Source organism: Gopherus flavomarginatus, chromosome 4, assembly GCF_025201925.1.
Source record: "Gopherus flavomarginatus isolate rGopFla2 chromosome 4, rGopFla2.mat.asm, whole genome shotgun sequence".
Lineage (NCBI taxonomy): Eukaryota > Metazoa > Chordata > Testudines > Testudinidae > Gopherus > Gopherus flavomarginatus.
In genome coordinates, this window is record NC_066620.1 from 70276357 (window position 1) to 70296428 (window position 20072).

Sequence of the window (20072 nt, forward strand, 5' to 3'; positions counted from 1 at the left end):
TAAGGAGTGAAATTCTGTTGCCATTGACTTCAGTGGGGGCAAGATTTCAACCAAGACTCTGATGATTATGCCCATGTTGCACACATTAAGAGATACATTTAACTCACAATTGAAATACATATAGCAATGGGAGGATCCAGGATCAACTTTTTTTTCTTTTTATGTCCATAATTTTGTTATCCCTGATTTCACACCAGTTTTACCGGAAATCCTGTTTTCAATGAGAGATTTCCAATTTCCCACCTGCAAAGAAACCCTGTCCATGCTGGCCCCATTGTAAGGGAAATCATGCAGTTCCCTCAGTCCTCTAATGTAAACAAGTAGAGGATAGTCCTTCTAAGTCTGTAAACTTTTCAGTGCAGGGACTGGGCTTTATTTTGTGTTTATACAGAACTTAGCCCTTCATCCTTATAAGAACTTCTGGCTGTTACTGTAATACAAATAATAAACAGTGATACTTTTTTAGTTTCCATTAAAATCTTAGCACATGTCCACTGAGCATGCTCTGATGCTATTTTTCACTTTAGTTTAATTATTTTCTCCAAAACTTATTTTAACTCATGCAAAACTAGCTGTGCAAAGATTTAAAATTTAGCTGTTATGCATTATTGATGAATAAAAAGTTAGCTTTCTTTTAATTCAGAAGTAGCAAAAGGGATTTTCCTCAGCATTTTCAGAAATTCACCTATGGGTTGAGACTAAACATGGAAAGTTAAAGTCTTCTTGAGATTTTTTTCAGAAGGTTATGAGCTGAGCTGAGAAAATGATTGATTTGTGACCCTTTTTATTTTCTGTAAACCAGGGATGATCATTTTTCTCACAAAGCAAAAGACTCACAAATATTTGTGAAAATAAGCAACCATAGGAAGGTCCACACCACAAGCATTTGCATGAACAATTGGAAACCTTTGATTTCCCACTCCTGTTTACAGAAGTTTCATTCTTCCATTCAGGAAGATGTGATTTGTGTGAGCAACCACTTACCACAAAAATAGCAAATAATGAATAGCAAATTTTTAAATAAAACAAGCAGAACAGATCAATGATAACTCATAGGCTGAATGAGGTTTGTATGAACAGTACTGTTTGCATTTTTGGAATAATGAACAAAATCTGTAGAAAATTGAAGTCTGCTCACAAATAATTTGCAAGCAAACTAAAGGGCAACATTTACTGAATAAATTATTCATTACAAATATTGCAGTTTGCCCTCCTAATAATATATGAGAACAGGTGTAACAAGTATCTATAATGGCACTCTCTCTGTTTATAGCCTTAATTATTATTTTAAAATGTAATTGATACTGTTTCCATTTCTATAAACTCCTCCTGAATTACTGTCCAGAGGACAGGTGGGTAGGGGAGGCAGAGGCCACCTGATAACATAAATGAAGAAGCATTATAGATTGCAAAAGAACCTGGATCACAAGCAATTTCTTACCATTGAGCAGTAGCATCACATCATCTCTGTCAACTTGAATTAAGTTCAAATTCTGTAGTGTGAACTCTGGATATGCAATACAAACAAAAATCAAGTACTTTACATAACTTCTAAAGTTTCACTCCTCTCAAATGAAAGAGGTAGGAAGATGCTTTCTTGGGAAATCTGACAAATCCTCCAAGTCCCAAGTTTCCTAAGAAGTTCCCAATAGACCAAATTCTAAAGGAGGCTAGAGGCCAGGCCCTCAGGGAATGTAAAATGATTTTAGTGGAGCTGCACCCATTTACAACATCTGAGGATATGATCTCTACAGAAATTCCCATGGGACCAGCTGAAGAAGAGCAAAGGTAGGGCAATTCCTCTAGAACAGCAGTTCTCAATGCGCAGCCCAATTAGCACACAACTGCTGCCCAGCTGTGTGCTAAAAAAATTCAAAATTTGCCATTCTGGTCTGACAGGGATCAGGGCTGGCTGAAGGGGAGACAGCCTCTTGCAGCCTACACCAGCGCTCCTGCCAGCAGGGGACTGGTAAGTGCCACAGTGGGGTAGGGGGTAGGAGAGTGGGTAGGAGTTTTTTGGCAGAGGGGGCACTCTGGGAACTAGGGGTTTGCCCCAGGTTTTAGATGGGGCTCCACTCCAGACCCCCTTCTCGGGTCCTGGCTGCCAGCCCATCCAGGCACTCTGCTCTTGGCCAGTGCTGGGGGTTCCAGCTGCTGCCCGGCTCCCCACTGCAGCATGGGGTCCAGCTCTGGCTCCCTACTGCATCCCGGCCCACACTGGGTGCTGGGCATAGGGGACTGTGGGCAGTTTTAGGGTAGGGGCATTGTGGTTTTCAACTTGTAGCCCACAATGATAAATGGGTTGAGAACCACTGCTCTAGAAGGAAGAAAATAGAGAGATTCTCTGGGGTAACAGGAGAGAGGGACTCTCCTAGATGCAGAGGACTAAGGGGTTAGGACATCAATTGCCCCATTTTTTGTACAAAACTCTGGGGTTTGATTCAGGTCAGTAACTTAGGAGCTAAGGATGCAGTTCTCACAGCTAGAGGTAACAGAGCAGAATGATGAAAAAAAATGGGGTTGAGCCATTGTGTTTACCTATAAACCTGGCTGCTGCCTCTCGTAAAAGGGGCTGAGGGTTCTTTAGGTAGGCTATGCTCTTAAGTAAGAAGTCCCCCACCATTCTCCTGCATTTCCTCACCTAGAAAACAACAAGAAATACACCATAGTAAAGACTCTCCTTCCGATTTGGGCCAGTCATGTGGGAGAGCACGGAGCTCACCACTGTCCCTGGGTCAAAGGACACCTTCACACAGCTTGGATTCAAGTGCAGAGAGATTCCATTAATCACCTCTGATTGGGGGACTATTTTAATGATGCTTTCAAGGCTCTGACATCCTGACCTTGATGGTATGAAATCTGGTACTGACCAGCAGGCACTGAGGCTAGGAATGTCCCTACAGTAAAATAAGCATTTAGAGTCAAAGAGACATCCTTTAAAAACTGGAAGTCGAATCTTAGTGAGGTAAAAGAAAGGAGCATAAAGTCTGGCAAAAGTTAATGTATGGTTGGGCAGGCCAAAAAAGAATTTGAAGCACAATTAGCAAAGACACAAAAACTAACAGGTAATTTTTAAAAAGTGCATCAAAAGCAGAAAGCCTGCCAAACAATCAATGGGGCCACTGGAGGAGAGGTGCTAAAGGAGCAGTCAAGGAAGACAAATCAGTTGCGGAAAAGCTAAATAAATTCTTTGCATCAGTCTTCACTGCAGAGCATGAGGTGGAGATTCTCACACCTGAGACATTCTTTTTACATGACAAACCTGAGGAACTGTCCCAGATTGAGGTGTCAGTATAGGTGGTTTTAGAACAAATTGATAAATTAAACAGTAATAAGTCACCAGGATCAGATGGCATTCACCCAAGAATTCTGAAGGAACTCAAATATAAAATTGCAGAACTACTAACTGTGGTATGTAATCTAATCACTGAAATCAGCCTCGGTACCAGATGACTGGATGATAGCTAATGTGTTGCCAATTTTTGAAAAAGGCTCCAGCACCAATCCTGGCAATTATATGCAGTAAGGCTAACTTCAGTACCAGCTAAACTGGTTGAAACTATAGCAAAGAACAGAATTATCAGACACACAGATAAACACAGAATGTTGGGGAAGAGTCAACATAGCTTTTGTAAAGGGAAATCATGTCTTACCACTCTATTAGAATTTTTTGAGGGTGTCAACAAGCATGGGGACAAGAATGATCCAGTGGATATAGTGTACCTCAGTCATTCTCAAACTTTGGTACTGGTGATCTCTTTCACATATCAAGCCTTTGAGTGCCAGCCCCCTTATAAATGAAAAATACATTTAACACCATTATAAATGCTGGAGGCAAAGTGGGGTGGAGGCTGACAGCTCGCAACCCCCAAGAGTTCCCGACTCTCAGTTTGAGAACCCCTGATGTATGTGGACATTCAGAAAGCCTTTGACAAGGTCCCACACCACAGGCCCTTCCATTAAGTAGGCAGTCATAGAATAAGAGGGAAGGTCCTCTCATGGAACAGTAACTGGTTAAAAGATAAGAAAGAAACAGTAGGAATAAATGGTCAGTTTTCAGAATAAAGAGGGGTAAATAGTAGGGACCTCCAGGATCTGTACCGGGACCTGTGCTGTTCAACATATTCATAAATGATCTGGAAAAGGAGGTAAACAGTAAGGTGGCAAAATTTGCAAACAATACAAATTACTCAAAATAGTTGAGTCAAAAGCTGACTGAAGAATTACACAATCAGCTTTCGACTTAACTTTGACTTGTGAAGAGTTACAAAGGGATCACACAAAACTGGATGGCTGGGCAACAAAATGGCAGATGCAATTCAATGTTGATAAATGCAAAGTAATGCACGTTGGAAAACATAATCCTCCCAACTATACATACAAATGATGGGGTCTAAATTAGTATTTTACCACTCAAGAAAAAGTTCTCGGAGACAGTGTGGATAGTTTTCTGAAAACACCTACTCAATACGTAGTGGCAGTCAAAAAAGCTAACAATGTTAGGAACCATTAGTAAAGGGTCGATAGATAATAAGACAGAAAATATGATAATGCCACTAGATAAATCCATGGCATGCTCACACCTTGAATACTGTGTGCAATTCTGGTCACTTCGTCTCAAAAAGTATAACTGGGTTCAAAGAAGAATTAGATAAATTCATGGAGGATGGAGGTCCATCAATGGCTATTAGCCAAGATGGTAAGGGATGCAACCCCCATGCTCTGGCTGTCCCTAAATCTCCAACTGCCAACTGTTGGGACTGGACTACAAGGGATGGATCACTTGATAATTGCCCTGTTCTGTTCATTCCCTCTGAAGCATCTGGCACAACCACTGTTGGAATACAGGATATTGGGCTAGATGGACCATTGGTCTAACCTAATATGGCCATTCTTATGTGACAGGTTTTGTTGGTATTTTTATAAAATGCTATTGTCAATAATTAATTATTCAACAAGCTGAGCTTTTTGCTTCATAGGAAACTGCTCTTGCTGCTGTGTGGAATGAAGAAGCTTCCATGTAGCAGCATTAGTTGTGTAGAAAGGAAGTAAAATGGGAACATGGAGTGGGGCATCTGTGGTGATGAAAGACAGTTTCTAATGTCTTCTTAGTGAGCTTAATACACTGACAAGGACACATTATATTGGCTCTTATGCTTCTCCAAACTCAGAATGAGGGGAAGCACTAGCTTGCACCTCCTGTTCCCAACCCCATTGAAAATCCAGAGTTCACTTACCAGAAATGTGCACATCTCTTGCAAGACCTGAAGATGGTCACTCAGTGTCATCTGTCTGAACAAGTTTCTCGGCTGGTTCCACCCCATTACCTGTGCACACTCTGCCAAGGTGTCTCCACATGCCTGAAAGATAAAGAAAGATATGGAGGAGTTCCCGAGGTTACAAGAATTGAAAGCTGATGATTGGTGAGAAAATACAACCGGAATGAAGAATAAGGTCAAAGACTCCTAGGACAGGGGAAGTGAAAGGAGAGGTCAGGTGTCTCTTGCCTCTCATCACAGGGTAAGATTGAGGATGGTTGAGGATAAGATTCTCTACTGGAACCTGGATGTAGAGAGGAACTTCCACATGGCTAGAGATCCTGAAAATTCAGGCTCTGACTCACCTTTAGTATCTCATGATTATTCCCCTGCATGACGAGCATCAGAGGCACCAGAGCACAGTAGATTTCATTATGGATGACAGGTCCAGGTTTATATTTGTTCACACATTTCAGCATTTTGCCAAAGGCAATGATGGCAGAAATGCGCACTTTCTCTCTCTCCTGTGAATGACAAAAGATGGGGAAACCTCTTAGGGTGAAAGACTCCTGCAATTAACTACTACAAGTATCTCCATATAACTTAAGTGACATCATCAACGCTGCCAATTAGCAAACTCTTTAGATGTATAGAGGCAAGGTGCAAAACAGCATGAACTACATGTCAGTCAGCACTACCACAGCATATGAATTGTCTTATTGTGGTGGATTCGGTCCAATGGCTGTTTGGTGATTTGATCGAGTTTCCTGAGGTCCTTATCACAAAAATCATGACCACAACCAGCACTCTTGCTGGCAGTCCATAAGAAAGCACCAAGGAATGAACAGACCATGCAGACTGGACTCCCCTCACAGTTCTTCCAAGTCAGGACTGAGGCACATCAGCAGGGCAGCTTGGAGCTCCTTGCAGTGCCATTGTTTGTGCTATCCCTTTTCTGTGGATAGAGGGCAGCAGTACCCCGTGTTGTCACACAGATACTTATCACTAGAATTCACAATCTCTTTGACTGCAATTATAAAATGGCTGAAATGAAACACAGAAGTACAAACTGTAAAAGGGACAGAGTAGGGACAAAAGCAGCTAGATTCCCCAGCACAGTGCTCCACCCCTGGCAATCCACCACTTGCTTCCTAGTGAATTTTTCAACATATAGGTCTGTGGGGCAGTGCTGGGGACCTTGTCCTGACCAAAATGCAGTCAAGAAGGGAACAAAATATGCATTTTAAACAAGTGCTGCTTTCAGGCCAGGCTGCAGTAGTTTACCTAAAATAGTCAATCCTAGTGAGATACGATGTTGTGTCTAGAGAAGGCATGCTAAGCAGTGAGGGGGTAGGGCCAGGTGAAGAGGAGAGGATGGTGATCTTTGATTCCCTTCTCACTTTCCTCTTCTCTCCTATCTGGGAGAGGGCAGTGAAAAACCCATGATTCCTCAGACTGAACCTGGGGAGGAACTCCCACCAATATGGCTCCATGGTCCTCAATATCTGAAAGGGTGCCAGTAGCTGAAACCTCTTTCTCTCCCTTTCTGCCCAACCCTCACCTTGCACATGCCAGGGCCATGTAGAAAACAGTGAGTGAACTATGGGTGAGGAATGCAGTTTGACTGATTGGCAAGTGCTAGATGCAGAGAGGAGTGGGTAGAATGTGTATGTGTGTAGGAAGGGAGATAAGAAAATTAAAGAAGGGGAAGGGAAGAGAAGGGAATAGATTAAAAGAGAAGAACTGAGAGATTAGCAGACAAGAAGAAAGAAAGGAAAGAGAATATGTACAACGAGGGAAGATAAGGAAAGAAAGGTAAGGGATGAGGAAGGCATGAAAGGGAAAAGATTAAAAAAAGAATATGGGTGAAGGAGGGAGAGAACACCAAAATACTAAAAGGAAGGGGCAATAGGAGGATGGAAGAAAAGAAGGGATTATTAACCATTATTGGAAAATTAACTTGCAAAAAGATACACCAAAATATGCATAAAGAAAGAAAAAATTGCTGTGAATGAACAGAAAATGAAAAGAGAGGAACAAAAGCAAAGCAAGACCAGTTAGTAACAAGATCTTTTATTCAGTCCACAACACTCTGCTGTGTACCTGAAGTTCTGTTAGATCAGTGATGTGATGATAGAATTCTGTGGCCTGCTCAATACATATTACCTGGGTTGCTGGGCTCTATTTATGGCCCTGCAAACAGATGTAACTAGGGGTAATGGGATGAAAAGACAATGTAGGCTGGTCCAACTGGAAACATATCCTATCATTGCGGGTCTTTTGGACTGTGGAGATTTCCCAAGGGAAATGGTGGAAATCTGTTTGCTTTAATTATTTAAAATTAGACTAGAGAAAGCCCTGAAGGAACAAACCTCCATTTGCTCCCTCAGATATGGAAATGACTTAATATGCCTTTTCTATGCCCTATCTGTAGGATTTTCAGCATTACTGCACTGTCTGATGTGCCTTGCTTGTTGATTATTTGTATGCTGAAGAATTTCTGACTCTTCATAATTAATGCTTTGTGAAAGTGCTCATCATATGACCTGAAGCTCTTTGCCTTCAGCCACTCCATTAACTATATTCTCTGTAACTACCACACTCCTTTGTATAATATTGTGCACACATGCGGAGTCATTCATGGTATTGCCTTACATCAGTAATTAGCTGCCAAACAGGCCGGACGATATGGCAGAATGCAACCTTGACCTCTTCCCCTTCCATGTAGTAAATGATATTTCTTAGGGCTTTCACAGCCTGCTCTGCAATCCTCTCCTCTTTCTCTTTTAGGAACTCTCGGAGGACTGGAAGGTGATTTCTGAGATGTGTCGCCTGCACAGAAGCAGCAGCCTATTAAAAGCTATGAGAGCTGGTAGAATAGGATTAGTCAAACTAAAAATGCAATTAATTTAGTCTTTGGGGGGATTAATTAGTAATTTGTAAACTATTTCTCATTTTGGAAGATGCATTTGTTACATTTGCAAGTATTCCCTGGATTGTCTGAACAAATAATTTTCAGACTATGAGTGGCTTATCCACAGTTTGCCAGCTGTCTGTTATCCATAACTTTGGATTTCTGATTGATCACAAAGTACTGTTTCTGCTCCCTGATTGATGACTGAAGCTATTTAACAGGAGAACAACAAAAGGTGAGTGTCCAGTCTTGAAAAACAAACTTCCATTACAAGTTTGTGACACTTTAAGGATTTATGAATATTTCCATATCGGCAGCCATTGTAATAGTCACAAATAACCAATTGTCAGACACTATGAATGCCAGTTAATCAGTGGTTTATTCACTAAAAAATTAATAAACATGGCTTTTCATTATGCGATCAACTCTAAAAATTACCAATGACAGAACAATTTACTGTACCATGTCTTATCCTAGGTTTATTATATCCCTTATCTAATGTGTGTTTTACAACAAAAAGGATATTTTTTCCTTGTTCCAGGACTGCATTATCACCTACTGGAGCTCATCTAATTGTTACCCCCTCAACCATGATCAAGCTCAGTAATTTTATTTCTTCTTGGTCTGGTTTTACTCTGTTTCAGTGACACCAACACAAGTGCCTTAGTTCTCACATAATTGCTCTGCATTCAGTTCTGCATTACCATCATTTCTAGTGTATTTTTCTGGGGTTTGTTTTATAATTGAATAATATATCTCTCACCTTCCCTGGGTGGAGAGCTAAATTACTAATTCCTCTGAGTCCCAGGAGCCTCATGATGGGATTTGGCTCTTGGATCCATTTTTTTAGTGGGGCCAAGACGTCGAGTTCCAGACTCTGGGCCACAGAACGGTGCCAGAGAAGCTACAAGCAACACAAAATGAGATGCAGCCAATTAACAACAGACTTTCCAGTTCTATTCTCTGGGTAGATATCATCTTTTTCCTGAGAAATAAACTGTACTGTGTCGAGAAAGCTCACACCTCACCCAGAGGTTTAAGCCAGCCATTTTGAGCTCTGGGCTAAACAGCTGTTCTCAAGATCAGACTAATGTTTAGATTTGAAGGGAAATCTCCCTTACTGAAATGGTGATAGTGATGGTTTTCACTGAGTTAGATTAGGGGTCATTTAGTAGAGATGACCCCGAAGAACTGAAAAGTGAAAACCATGGATAAAATGTGCCATTTAATATGGTCCAAGAGAACTAGAACCATCTCCTAGGTGATCTGTCTCCATCCCAATAAGACTTGCTGTTGAAATCTTCTACTGCATATGCCCCATTCATTTTTGGAATAGGTCTGGAGCAAGATGCTCTCTAGAACTCCAGCTCTGCAAATAGCTAAAGAAACTTACCTGAGCATAGAAGGCCCTGGACATAATTTTATCATGCTCATTCTCACTGTTGAGCAGCGGGATCAGCTTGTTAAAAATCCTGTGCAGATGAAGAGGCTTCAAATGCTTCACCATGGCACTGCAACAGGACACAAACATACCTGTGTGTTTTCAGGTGAAAAAAGAATTGTGTAGCAAGTTCCTGGAACAAAGATCCCAACTGGTTCCAGGCTGATAAATGAGTGACTTTTGTCTCTTACCTTGTGATCTCCATTATTCCACAATAGTAGTCACTGGAGCTGGAGAGGAGGTCCCACCCTCTGTGTTCCTCTACATAGTCTAACACCTCGAAGTAACCAGCGCCTGAGAGGAGGGTCTTTACAGCCTCCAGAGCACAGCTAGATTCAAAACAATTCCAGTGTTACTGAGTGACATCAGTGCCGCTCCTAGTAGTTACGTGAGTCTATAGAAACCCCACGACACAGATACTGTATTATAACATAACATAATATTACACAGGGTGCTGAGGATTCAGGTGACCAAGAGAGTGGAGAGACCAGAAGCGGGCAGAGGGAGCTGAGTGATTATTGAAGTAATGGGAGAAGGACTGTGGGAGCCTTTTCTTCTCATTTCTGCTCAGATATTGCACTTAGTTTCTGTAGGCATGATACAGAGACTATCCATTTTGTCTATTCTTTGTAAGTAGGGGAGCCCTGCTGACTGTATGGAAATGTAACACACAGTGAGATAAACCACACACATTCATCAGAACAGAAATACTATAGGAGTTACAACCAGACTAATAAGAACCTTGACTTTTCAGTAATTACCTGGAAGGATCGAATGCCTTTGGCCTGTGCCCCTGGCCACACTCTTTCCTGTAGACCACAATGTTCTCTAATGGGTTCTGCTCAATGACTCGCTGGACATGACTAAGTACTGCCAATAAGAGGCTGGGGTAAAGTTCTTGCACTGCATCTCTGCAGCCAGGGACAGAGAGCATTTCACACAGTGCACACGTTACCTGAAGAGGGTAAAACAAGATTCTGTTACTCTTCGTTCTTAGGCCTGGTCTACACTAGGGGGGATAGATCTAAGATACGCAACTTCAGCTACGTGAATAACTTAGCTGAAGTCAATGTATTTAGATCTACTCCCCACGGTGTCTTCACTGCAGTGAGTTGACTGCTGCCACTGCCCCAATGACTATGCCTGCGCCTATCACGCCAGTGGAGTACCAGAGTTGATGTGAGAGTGCTCGGGGGTCAATTTATCATGTCAAGACTAGATGCAATAAAATCAACCCCCACTGGATCGATCGCTGCCCGTCGATCCACTACTCTTAGAAAGAAATGCAAAGGGTATTAAATTGACTCCACAAGATGCTCAGACACAAGGCTCATCTAGTTCTCAAGGCTTAAGGAAAGAGAGGACCAGTATAAATCTATGATCTAATGAAGAATTTTCCAGGCCCTGAGAGGATGGCAGTGTCCCCCTTATATACTACTAAAAAGAAAGCATCCTAAAGGCTTTGCTTTTCCAGTTATACCTTTTGCTGTCAAAAAAACAGCCTGTGAAATGCTAGGATACTCACAGCAACAGGCTGGAGGGATGTCTCATCATCAGAGATACTGCTATTGACTTTTTGGACTGGTTTCTCCTCCAGGATTGTTATCAGCAACTGAAGAACATTGAGGGTGGTTTCTCTTCTGGTGCCCAGGAACCTCCATAGCTCAGTTGTGTTGCTACGAATTTAGAGGCCCAATAAAATAATACTTTGTACTTATCATAGATTATCAGGGTTGGATGGGACCTCAGGAGGTCACTTCTATAACACCTTCCATTCAAAGATCTCAGAGGGCTGCGGTGAAACAGGTCTCACAACACCTATGTGCTGTACTGTAAGTAAGTATAATTATCTGCATTTACAGATGAAGAAACTGAGTCTCAGAGCTATAAACTGATTTGCTCATGATCAAACAATGAGACACTGAGAGCTGGGTAAAGAACCCAGGGGACTCATGCTTAGCTCTGTGCTCAGACCATTCATCCCTCATGAATGGACCGTCTACATGGATCAAATCTATACTGCTATAACTTGTCTCCCTATCCAAATATATTGGTGATGTTTTGAGTAGAAGCATGCCCAGGGTCAGAGAGCAGAAAAATAAGAAACAATGTGACCCCGGAAAGGAAAAAAGAAGGAAGAAGAGATTCCCCACCAATCATATGGACATGACACTGGTTCCATTTGCCACAACTGTGTGTTATTACACCAGGAAAGTAGGCTGTCTCACGGTTTCCAGTAAAGCCAGCCATGTCATTTCCATGCAATCAGCTATTACACAATATAGATTATAACACATCAAATAATCACAACTACAACAGGTCAAAAACTTTTTAAAAATTGACTGAATTTGTTGTTAAAATTTCAACTTTTGCCAAATAAAAGATGAATTTTTTTGTGAAAATTATATCCTATTTTTCAACTAGCTCTAATCACAAACCAGTGCAATGAGGAGAGTAACATGAAATCCGAGTGCTTAAAATGCTGAGACAAAGAGAAAGAAGGAACAAACATTTGGAGACCCAAGGCAGGAAGAGCACTGGCAAGCTTTCTACCTGTCCCATGGGAGATGGTGGTCCAACAGGATAGGCACCACTTTCTTGGTGTTGTTTCCAGCCAAGAAGCACACTGCCCTCAACATTTCCTGCCTCGTAATGGGTTCATGGATGAGGCTGAGGCGCTTGTAAATGCCAGTCAGAGTGTCATCTACCTGCAAGAAAAACAGTTAAAGGTTTTTTCCTATACTTGGGTGTATGTGTTTGTATGTTTAGGATGGAGGATCTTGTTCTATTTCCCTCTCCTGGTGAGTTTAAATCTCAGTGCCACAGTGATGATCACTCAGCAATAGGATGAGTTCCCCTCTCCAAAGACGACACCTTCCTAAAGAACAAAAGAGGTCAATTTCTGGAGTGCAGGGGACTCCCAGAGAAACACCAGATAGGTAAATATATTCCCAGACAAAATCCTTTTTTGGGCAGAAAGAGTTACAGCTGGAATTTTTCTACCTACCAACCCACCCACCCACACTTACTTATGTCTTTTATACAAATAATTTTATATATACACACATACATATGTGACACACACACACACACACACCCCCTCCACAAAATAGCAAACATATTTCTATTACATGACTTATTTCAGATTAAGACAAAACAACAATCAGTGGAGGAAATCTAAAGTTTTGTTGGGAGAGAGGACAATATGACCCCTCTATAACATTTTGTATCTTGAACTAACTCTCATTCCATAGGAAGCTACACCTCCTCACAGGCTATGGACATCCCTTTACAATTAAAACTGCAGGAATTGGAATAAAGAATGACAATATTTCCTTTCACTTACACACACATATGCCATAGACCATAAGAATCTCATTAGAAGGTTGTGGTTCATGAAAAAAAAAAAGAAAACTTTTGAAAGTCATGGAATCGAACAAGTTAAGGATTCACAAATCACCTTAACTATAACCCTACATTTCCATCTAATGTATATAGTATAACTACTGCAAACTCTGTTTAGAAACCCTTTTCGCAACAGTGAATGACAATGAAAGTGCCTCTCTTCTCTCCTCTGTGGCAGTGGTTCTCAAACTAGGGCCGCCGCTGTTCAGGGAAAGCCCCTGGCGGGCCGGGCTGGTTTGTTTACCTGCCGCATCCACAGATTCGGCTGATCACAGCTCCTACTGGCCGCAGTTCACTGCTCCAGGCCAATGGGGGCTGCAGGAAGGGGAGCAAGCATATCCCTCAGCCCACACCACTTCCCGCAACCCCCATTGGCCTGGAGCCGCAAACCTGCAGACGCGGCAGGTAAACAAACCAAGCTGGCCCACCAGGGGCTTTCCCTGAACAAGCAGTGGCCCTAGCTTGAGAACCACTGCTCTATGGGGATGTGGTAAGGCCTCAGCCTGTTTGCTGAATATTTCTGTAGGGTGGATAGGCTACAGTGTGTATCAGCTTTCCTGACTCCTTTACTACCTTTACTCTACTTTCAGGTGCAACTCTCTCTCTCTCTTCTCTGTCCTCAGAAGGTCATTCAGTGTCTTGGGGGAGAAACAACAATTGGAGACTCATTTTGTCTCTCTTCTCCCTAGCAGTGTTATGGATCCACACAAGTTCTCCCCGTAGCATGCTGGGTGCTGTGTCCCTGCTGCAAAGTTTGCCACCACCTCAGTCCAATGTTATTTGGTTTATTGAATTTACCAGCTCAACAAAACCTAGCAAGAAGTTTATAAACTCCATAATTCTCACACTGCTTTCAGGAGGTGTAAATATTCACAGCTAATAACTCCACAATTAACAATACTACCTTCTAATATCAGTCTATGCACCAGATCTCATTGAGAACAAGTGACTAAAATGAACTCTGTGGATCAACTTGTCAGATACAACATTTCAAGAAAAGCAAAGTCAGAAATCTGCTAAAAGCAGAAAATATATCTTTTTTTCAAAATCATAAATCAAACATATCTTGTCTGATTCACCTCAATCTTCCCCAACCAAGAGGGCACATATGCTAAATTTCAGGGGGGGAGAGTGTTTTGGAGTGATGGAGTAGAGTACTTGTTTTGGAGTGATGGAGCATCAAAATCAGGTGTGTAATAGAAATGCTGATACTGCTTTCACCTAACTATTTTGCATCACTGAACTTTAATCTTTAAAGATATTCTCTCATTGCTTATAAGGCCTTTCATGTCTTTCTCAAAGACTATGAAGTTTGTGGAGAACTTCAGAAAATTCCCAGTTTCAAATTTTCACATCTAACAATTACAGTATTTTCCATGTAGCCTTACTGAAAATTGTCCAAATCCCTTCTTCTCTTTACTTCTCAATGTACAAACCAAACTGGCCCAAGAGGAGGCATGAGAAACTTCAGGGAGAAAGGAGGTCCCTGCCCCTGAGAAATCTAGAAAGACTTCAAAATTGGGCTTATAATAGAAGCTACTTTATGGGCTTACCCATAGGTCATTATTGTGGCTCCATAAACCACTCTAATCTACACTTTTAACTAGAATATGAGAGAATGGCAGTACCTCAGTAAAACCAACATCTGCACCCAGATTCTGGTTCCCCGAAAAGAGGAGCCATTTCACGACTTTCTTACAAAGTGCATTGGAACTAAGACACTGGACAATTTCAGCACAGGGAACCAGCAGCCGCACCTCCAGAACAGGGAATTCTAACAGCAGCCTCTCTCACCATCTCCTACCTTCTCCAGGTCAGCTCCCCGTTCTTCCAGAATCGCACTGAGCAGTTCTCCAGCTGCCCGAGATATTTTTTCCCTGGGATCTGTCAAGCCATCAAGTGCTGTCAGAACCAGGTTTGTTAGCTGAAGTGGAGTAAAATACTCTGCAAAAGCCTAAAACAAACAGAAAAGAGCATGTCATGGTAACACAGTTCCTAAAAGTCTTTGGTTTGGGGCATTTTGTTTTCTGATGAAAATTCCAAGTTTTCTGAGCAAACCAGATATTTGTCACACACAAAAAAATTGTTTGGTCAAAAACCCAGTTTTTCAGTTGATTAACAGTATCAAAGGAAAATTTTTGAATAGCGATACTCATACTATAACTGTTATTGAGCAACTCCAAAATCAGGTTAATTTTTCGTTACCTGTAACTCAAAAAAACATTTTGGCTAATTTGTTTCAAAAGAAAAAGCTTCCTTGGACTTTACAGTAAATGCAAAATTAGGACAAATCAATTTTCCTAGCCAAAGCTGAAGGGGAGTTCAAATAGGGCTTATAATGATATGTGGCTGCATCCTTCACTATGGAGCTGTGATCAATGGCTCTATATTCCTCACATAAGGAAACACGATTCATTTTTCAGAGCATTAAGTGTAATTACCTTAGCGATTTGTGAGGTGTTGTTGTAGAACACAGAAGGACTGTATGTTCCCAGATTTTGTAGTGTGTCTACCTTCTCCACTCCATGTCCCTTCTCAAGCTCTGGAACAGATACACACATTTGTGTCATTTGTCATTTCTCAGTTAGGTGACATTTCTTTCCATTCTTGTCAATGTATTTGAATGTGGCCATGATGCTAGCTGGAGACAAGTCTACAGCTGGTTCAAAACTCAGTAGAATAGCTGGTGAGGGATATAACACAAGCTTTGCCCTTGTATCTAGTGTATGAGCACTATTCACTGGACTCATATCAGCCTGTGAATCAATATTTAATCTGGAAAATGGGCTTCATTCTGAGCTATTCCTTCCTAAAATAATGTTTTCCTTTTGAAACTGAGCTTCCCACCCTTCAGGAAAATTAAACCAATCATATTGGAGCATGAGCTTTCCTGGGTGAATACCCACTTTGTCGGATGCATGACCAATCATGGCCTCCCTCAGCCCCATCTCACATTGCTAAATGCTCCCCAAAAGGAGCCAGTTATGCAGAGTAAACTGAGATCTTCAAAATATACTTCCTCCCCTTACATACATTCAGCAGTGAAATAGTTAACAATGTTGACACAAAATATCATTATTGGTACCTGAATTGGCACCCATTGAAATGAATGGCACAGTTCACGCCTCAGAGATATTGTTTCAGGGTCTCTGCAAGCTCAGGCATACACCCTTACCCCTATGTTTATACTTGGTAAACATATTTTCAAGGTTTTCTTTCCAAACCATAATGGCCAGCGATTTTTTTTTAAATGAAAGCAGAGATTCTGGAGAATGACTGAGAGGCTTGTCTACACTTTCTTCCTACTCCACAGCTACTTCAAGCCCTCCCAAGGCGAGGTACTCCTCAGTTTGACAAATATGACCTTAATACTAGATACTTGTTATAAACAACTGCATATATTGTACTTCATTTCTCTGTGTACTTTGCTCTTTCCCTTTCATTTCCCTTCCCTTATCCCTCCACCCCCCTCAGGGAAACTTGCATCTATTTCAATGACGCTCTCAGGCACAACAGTTCTGTATGAGCACCGATAAGCTCATCAAGGCAAGGAGCCATGTCTCTGTACTTCATGCAGGGCACTGTGGGCTCAATTGGAAACATATCCTAAATAATAAATAAATAAATAGCTAACAGCAGCTGTAGCCTATTTCACTACTTTCCTGATGATGCAGTGCCACGCTATAGAATAACAGAAACGATTACATTAGGACTTTGAAACCAATCTGTTGGTAATAATAAGAAAGGCTTGTAAGGGTTAGCTCCAAGGAGGAAGTTTTCAGTTTCTGGTGATGTAGAAAAAGGGTGTTTACTTACGCTTTTTAACCAGCTGGATACAATACAAGTTGTATACTGCCCGGGCTGCCAAGAAGCAGATATTGTCCACAGCGTCATGGCATCGAAGGGCAAGCAGCCTAACCAGGCGACCCAGTCTGCTGAATTCAATTGACGTCTAATTAAAAAGAGAAGAATCCAATTAGCAATAGATAACATATAACAGGGTGTGTGATCATCAGGGAATATATGGGCACACCTGGACCTTGTGCCTGTTAACATGCTTATGATGGGTATGTGTAGACTGACTGTCGAGCACATTACTGTGCTTATAAAATCTGGGTATCTTTAAACACTGAAAATGTTTATGGTATTTAAATATGCCAACAAAAGCCCCATAATCAAACAGGATATCCAATAACAAAGAGTCATCACCAACAAAAAGGTAAAGGACCTGATTCTCTGCTTCCCTGTACCTTGTGTTTAGTCATTTACACCTGGGCAAACAAGGGCCAAAACGCTATTATTCTGACTACATACAATTTTACATGTTGGGGAACTGCACTAGTGTTAGCAAGATGGAAATTTCAGAGAGAAGAAGTCAGTGTAGGCAAGCTCTAAGAATGCAGTGTGAGCCTTGAAGCTTTTCCAGTTTGTTTCTGAAGAGCCTGTGGGTGATTTGACACACCTCACTAATGCGAGACAGGTGATTTCAGTGCTCTCCCTCTTAATGTACACTGCATGAGACTGGAATCAGGCCCAGAGACTGGGGTGGTCCTGTCGTAAGGTTAGTTAGAGATGTATTGTTTTTATTTAATAAGAATGAATTCTGAATAATGTTTATTTTGTGTTTTAAGCATTTCCCTCCTAACACAATATGTTGCTTCAGCTATAGTCTCAAATTAGCATACTGTAGTTAAAAATAAAATAGTTTGAAAGCCTGAATATTTGAAGTTAAGGTTCTTCACACAGTCTTCACTGTGATCTAAATCTGCTACTCACCACCCACCTAGTGGTAGTACTGGTGTATTAGAAGCACTGCCTATGATGACAATGGGCCAGACCCACAGGTGCACTAGAGTACTACTTCGCACACCCGAGGGGAAGAGCAAAGGGTGTTTTTTCTCCTTCCCAATTGATACGCAAGATTTCTAGGCATTGGGTTGGTCACCAGCACAACTTTGAACAGCCTCAAGATTGCTCTGAGGGGGGCTCTTACACCAGTGGGGATTGATGGAGCATAGAATGCTCCTATCATGTCACTTTTGCTGGGGCATAAAACAGCACTGTGAGGGAGTGGCTTAAAGCCAGCTCTAAGAGCCTGACATCTCTCCTGAATTCCCTCATGCCAGAGGAATCTCCAGGTGCCCACTTAGGGAAGCTTAAACCCCCTTTGCACAACTGGCATAGTACAAGGGACCAATAACTTTAGAAACTGTTCATATCACTGAAAATATAATATATTCTACATGGGTGCCTCAATGATCGTGGCTCTCTGGTAACTGCAGAGAATCTGTGTAGCATGCACAGGGTCAAAGTCTACATCAGGCCTGTTTCTAGATGGAGCCATGTGGGAAGGATGGAGAAGGTATACAGAATAGGATTTCTACTCTATATGTTGAAGGTGAATTAAGAAAATTGGGTTCTCAGGTTCACAGTGGAATGGAAGATCAAGAAGGAGGTTTCTTTACTGTAATATAGGTGAGAGATGCTGGTGTGTTTCTCCATGAATGGTTAGGTGAACTAAAAAATGGCCAAGCTGATATAAGGTTTGTAGTAGTTGGTTTATGAATGGCAACCATCCATATCGAAAGATGCTGGTGTAAGTGCTAAAGCAGTTATGTTGCTATGTGTCAGCATTGCGAGTGGCTAAAAAGTCTAATTCTCAAGCAACAGTCCTTGCCACAGACAATGCAGGTATAAAGCGTAGGGCCACAAATGAACCAGCGCACTACTAGTCTGTTGCTAGCTGCATCTTCCTAGCTTCTGATGTTGACGTTGAAAGTTTTCTAGTCCCTTTTGCAAACACTTCTGAACCTGAGCCTAGGCTGGTCTAGTGGCCTTTGAGCATCCACAGGTTCCTTATATAGGCAATCCTTTGGAATGCATCCATCATCCATCTGGTGCAGATGACCAAACCCATAGAGATATCTGTGTATAGGGATTAGACTTGGTCATTTTTTTTTCTAAAGTACTTCAGCGTCAGGAACTTTGGTTTCCCACTTGATATTTAGAATATGGTGAAGACAGCACATATGGGAGGTATTTAGCCTTCTCTCATGCCTGCTGTGGCTGGTCCAGGTCTTGCCACCATACAGCAGCATGCTCAAAATGCACATATGGAAACCTGTATCTTGGTGTTCGGTGTCGGTTTCCTGTCACCCACACTTGATTAGTAGGCTGAATGTGGTGTCTGCCTTTCAGATGTGAGCATTAAGTTCACCATCTAGAGAGAAGTTATCCAATACAATTTGATTCTAGAGAGCAAAACTTGTGCACAACTTCTAGCTAGGTACTATTATTAGAAGTTCTGTTGGATCATGTTTTCAACACCTCTTGTGCCATAATCATTGTCTTTTTTAGACTGATGCTTAGTCCAAATTCCTTGTGAGCTAGCACAAAGTTTTTGGAAAGTTGATAGAACTACTCTTCGCTGTGCGTGACAAGAACTGCACCATCAGTGAAAAGAAGTTCTCTTAGCAGCAGATGTCTGACTTTGCTTTTTCCTCTTAGATATGCAATGTTGTGGAGTTTTCCATCTAATTTTGCATGAAAACCTACACCCTTGGTGCTAGATGAGAAAACATGACAAAGCAGCAGAGAGGGGAATATACCAGGTGCTGAAACACCTCCCGGTTTGACACTCCAGCAGCTTTCAAAAAAACTGTCAGATTGATCACCATCACACTGGACTTTAGCCTTCATGCCATCATGGAAGTACAGAAAAAGATTGAGGAGGATCGGGGGGCAACCAATATCTCCAATAGTTGGAAATGGCCCTTTCTTCTGACCAGGTTAAAATCCTTTCTAAGATTGATGAAATCCAAAGAGAGGTTTTCCGTGTTCTTGACACTTTTATTGCAATTGCCTTAATAAGACAACCATGTCAATAGTGGATCTACCAGATGGAAGCTACACTGACTCTCTGGATATACATGACTCTGGATATAAATGGCTTCTAGGCTGGTGATTACTACACATGGACCCAAACCAAAACCCACTACCCTGTAAACTTTGGGAAAGTTCAGATTCAAATTTTTCAGCTCAGATCCATCTTTAT

General features: G+C 41.6%; 1 protein-coding gene across 1 annotated transcript in view; it reads right to left on the minus strand.

The window, feature by feature from the left end:
• The window catches only part of LOC127050055 (maestro heat-like repeat-containing protein family member 1), a 72104-nt gene that overhangs the window by 4922 nt on the left and 47110 nt on the right, over positions 1-20072 (minus strand). Inside the window, exons 28-41 of the mRNA XM_050951590.1 lie at positions 16835-16970; positions 15460-15560; positions 14823-14972; positions 12167-12321; positions 11139-11289; positions 10375-10568; positions 9805-9942; positions 9566-9683; positions 8936-9076; positions 7914-8090; positions 5624-5782; positions 5238-5360; positions 2539-2641; positions 1442-1507 (exon numbers count right to left, since the gene is read on the minus strand). Of these exons, the coding sequence (XP_050807547.1) occupies positions 1442-1507; positions 2539-2641; positions 5238-5360; positions 5624-5782; positions 7914-8090; positions 8936-9076; positions 9566-9683; positions 9805-9942; positions 10375-10568; positions 11139-11289; positions 12167-12321; positions 14823-14972; positions 15460-15560; positions 16835-16970 (1912 nt within the window). The remainder of the gene's footprint in view (positions 1-1441; positions 1508-2538; positions 2642-5237; positions 5361-5623; positions 5783-7913; positions 8091-8935; positions 9077-9565; positions 9684-9804; positions 9943-10374; positions 10569-11138; positions 11290-12166; positions 12322-14822; positions 14973-15459; positions 15561-16834; positions 16971-20072) is intronic.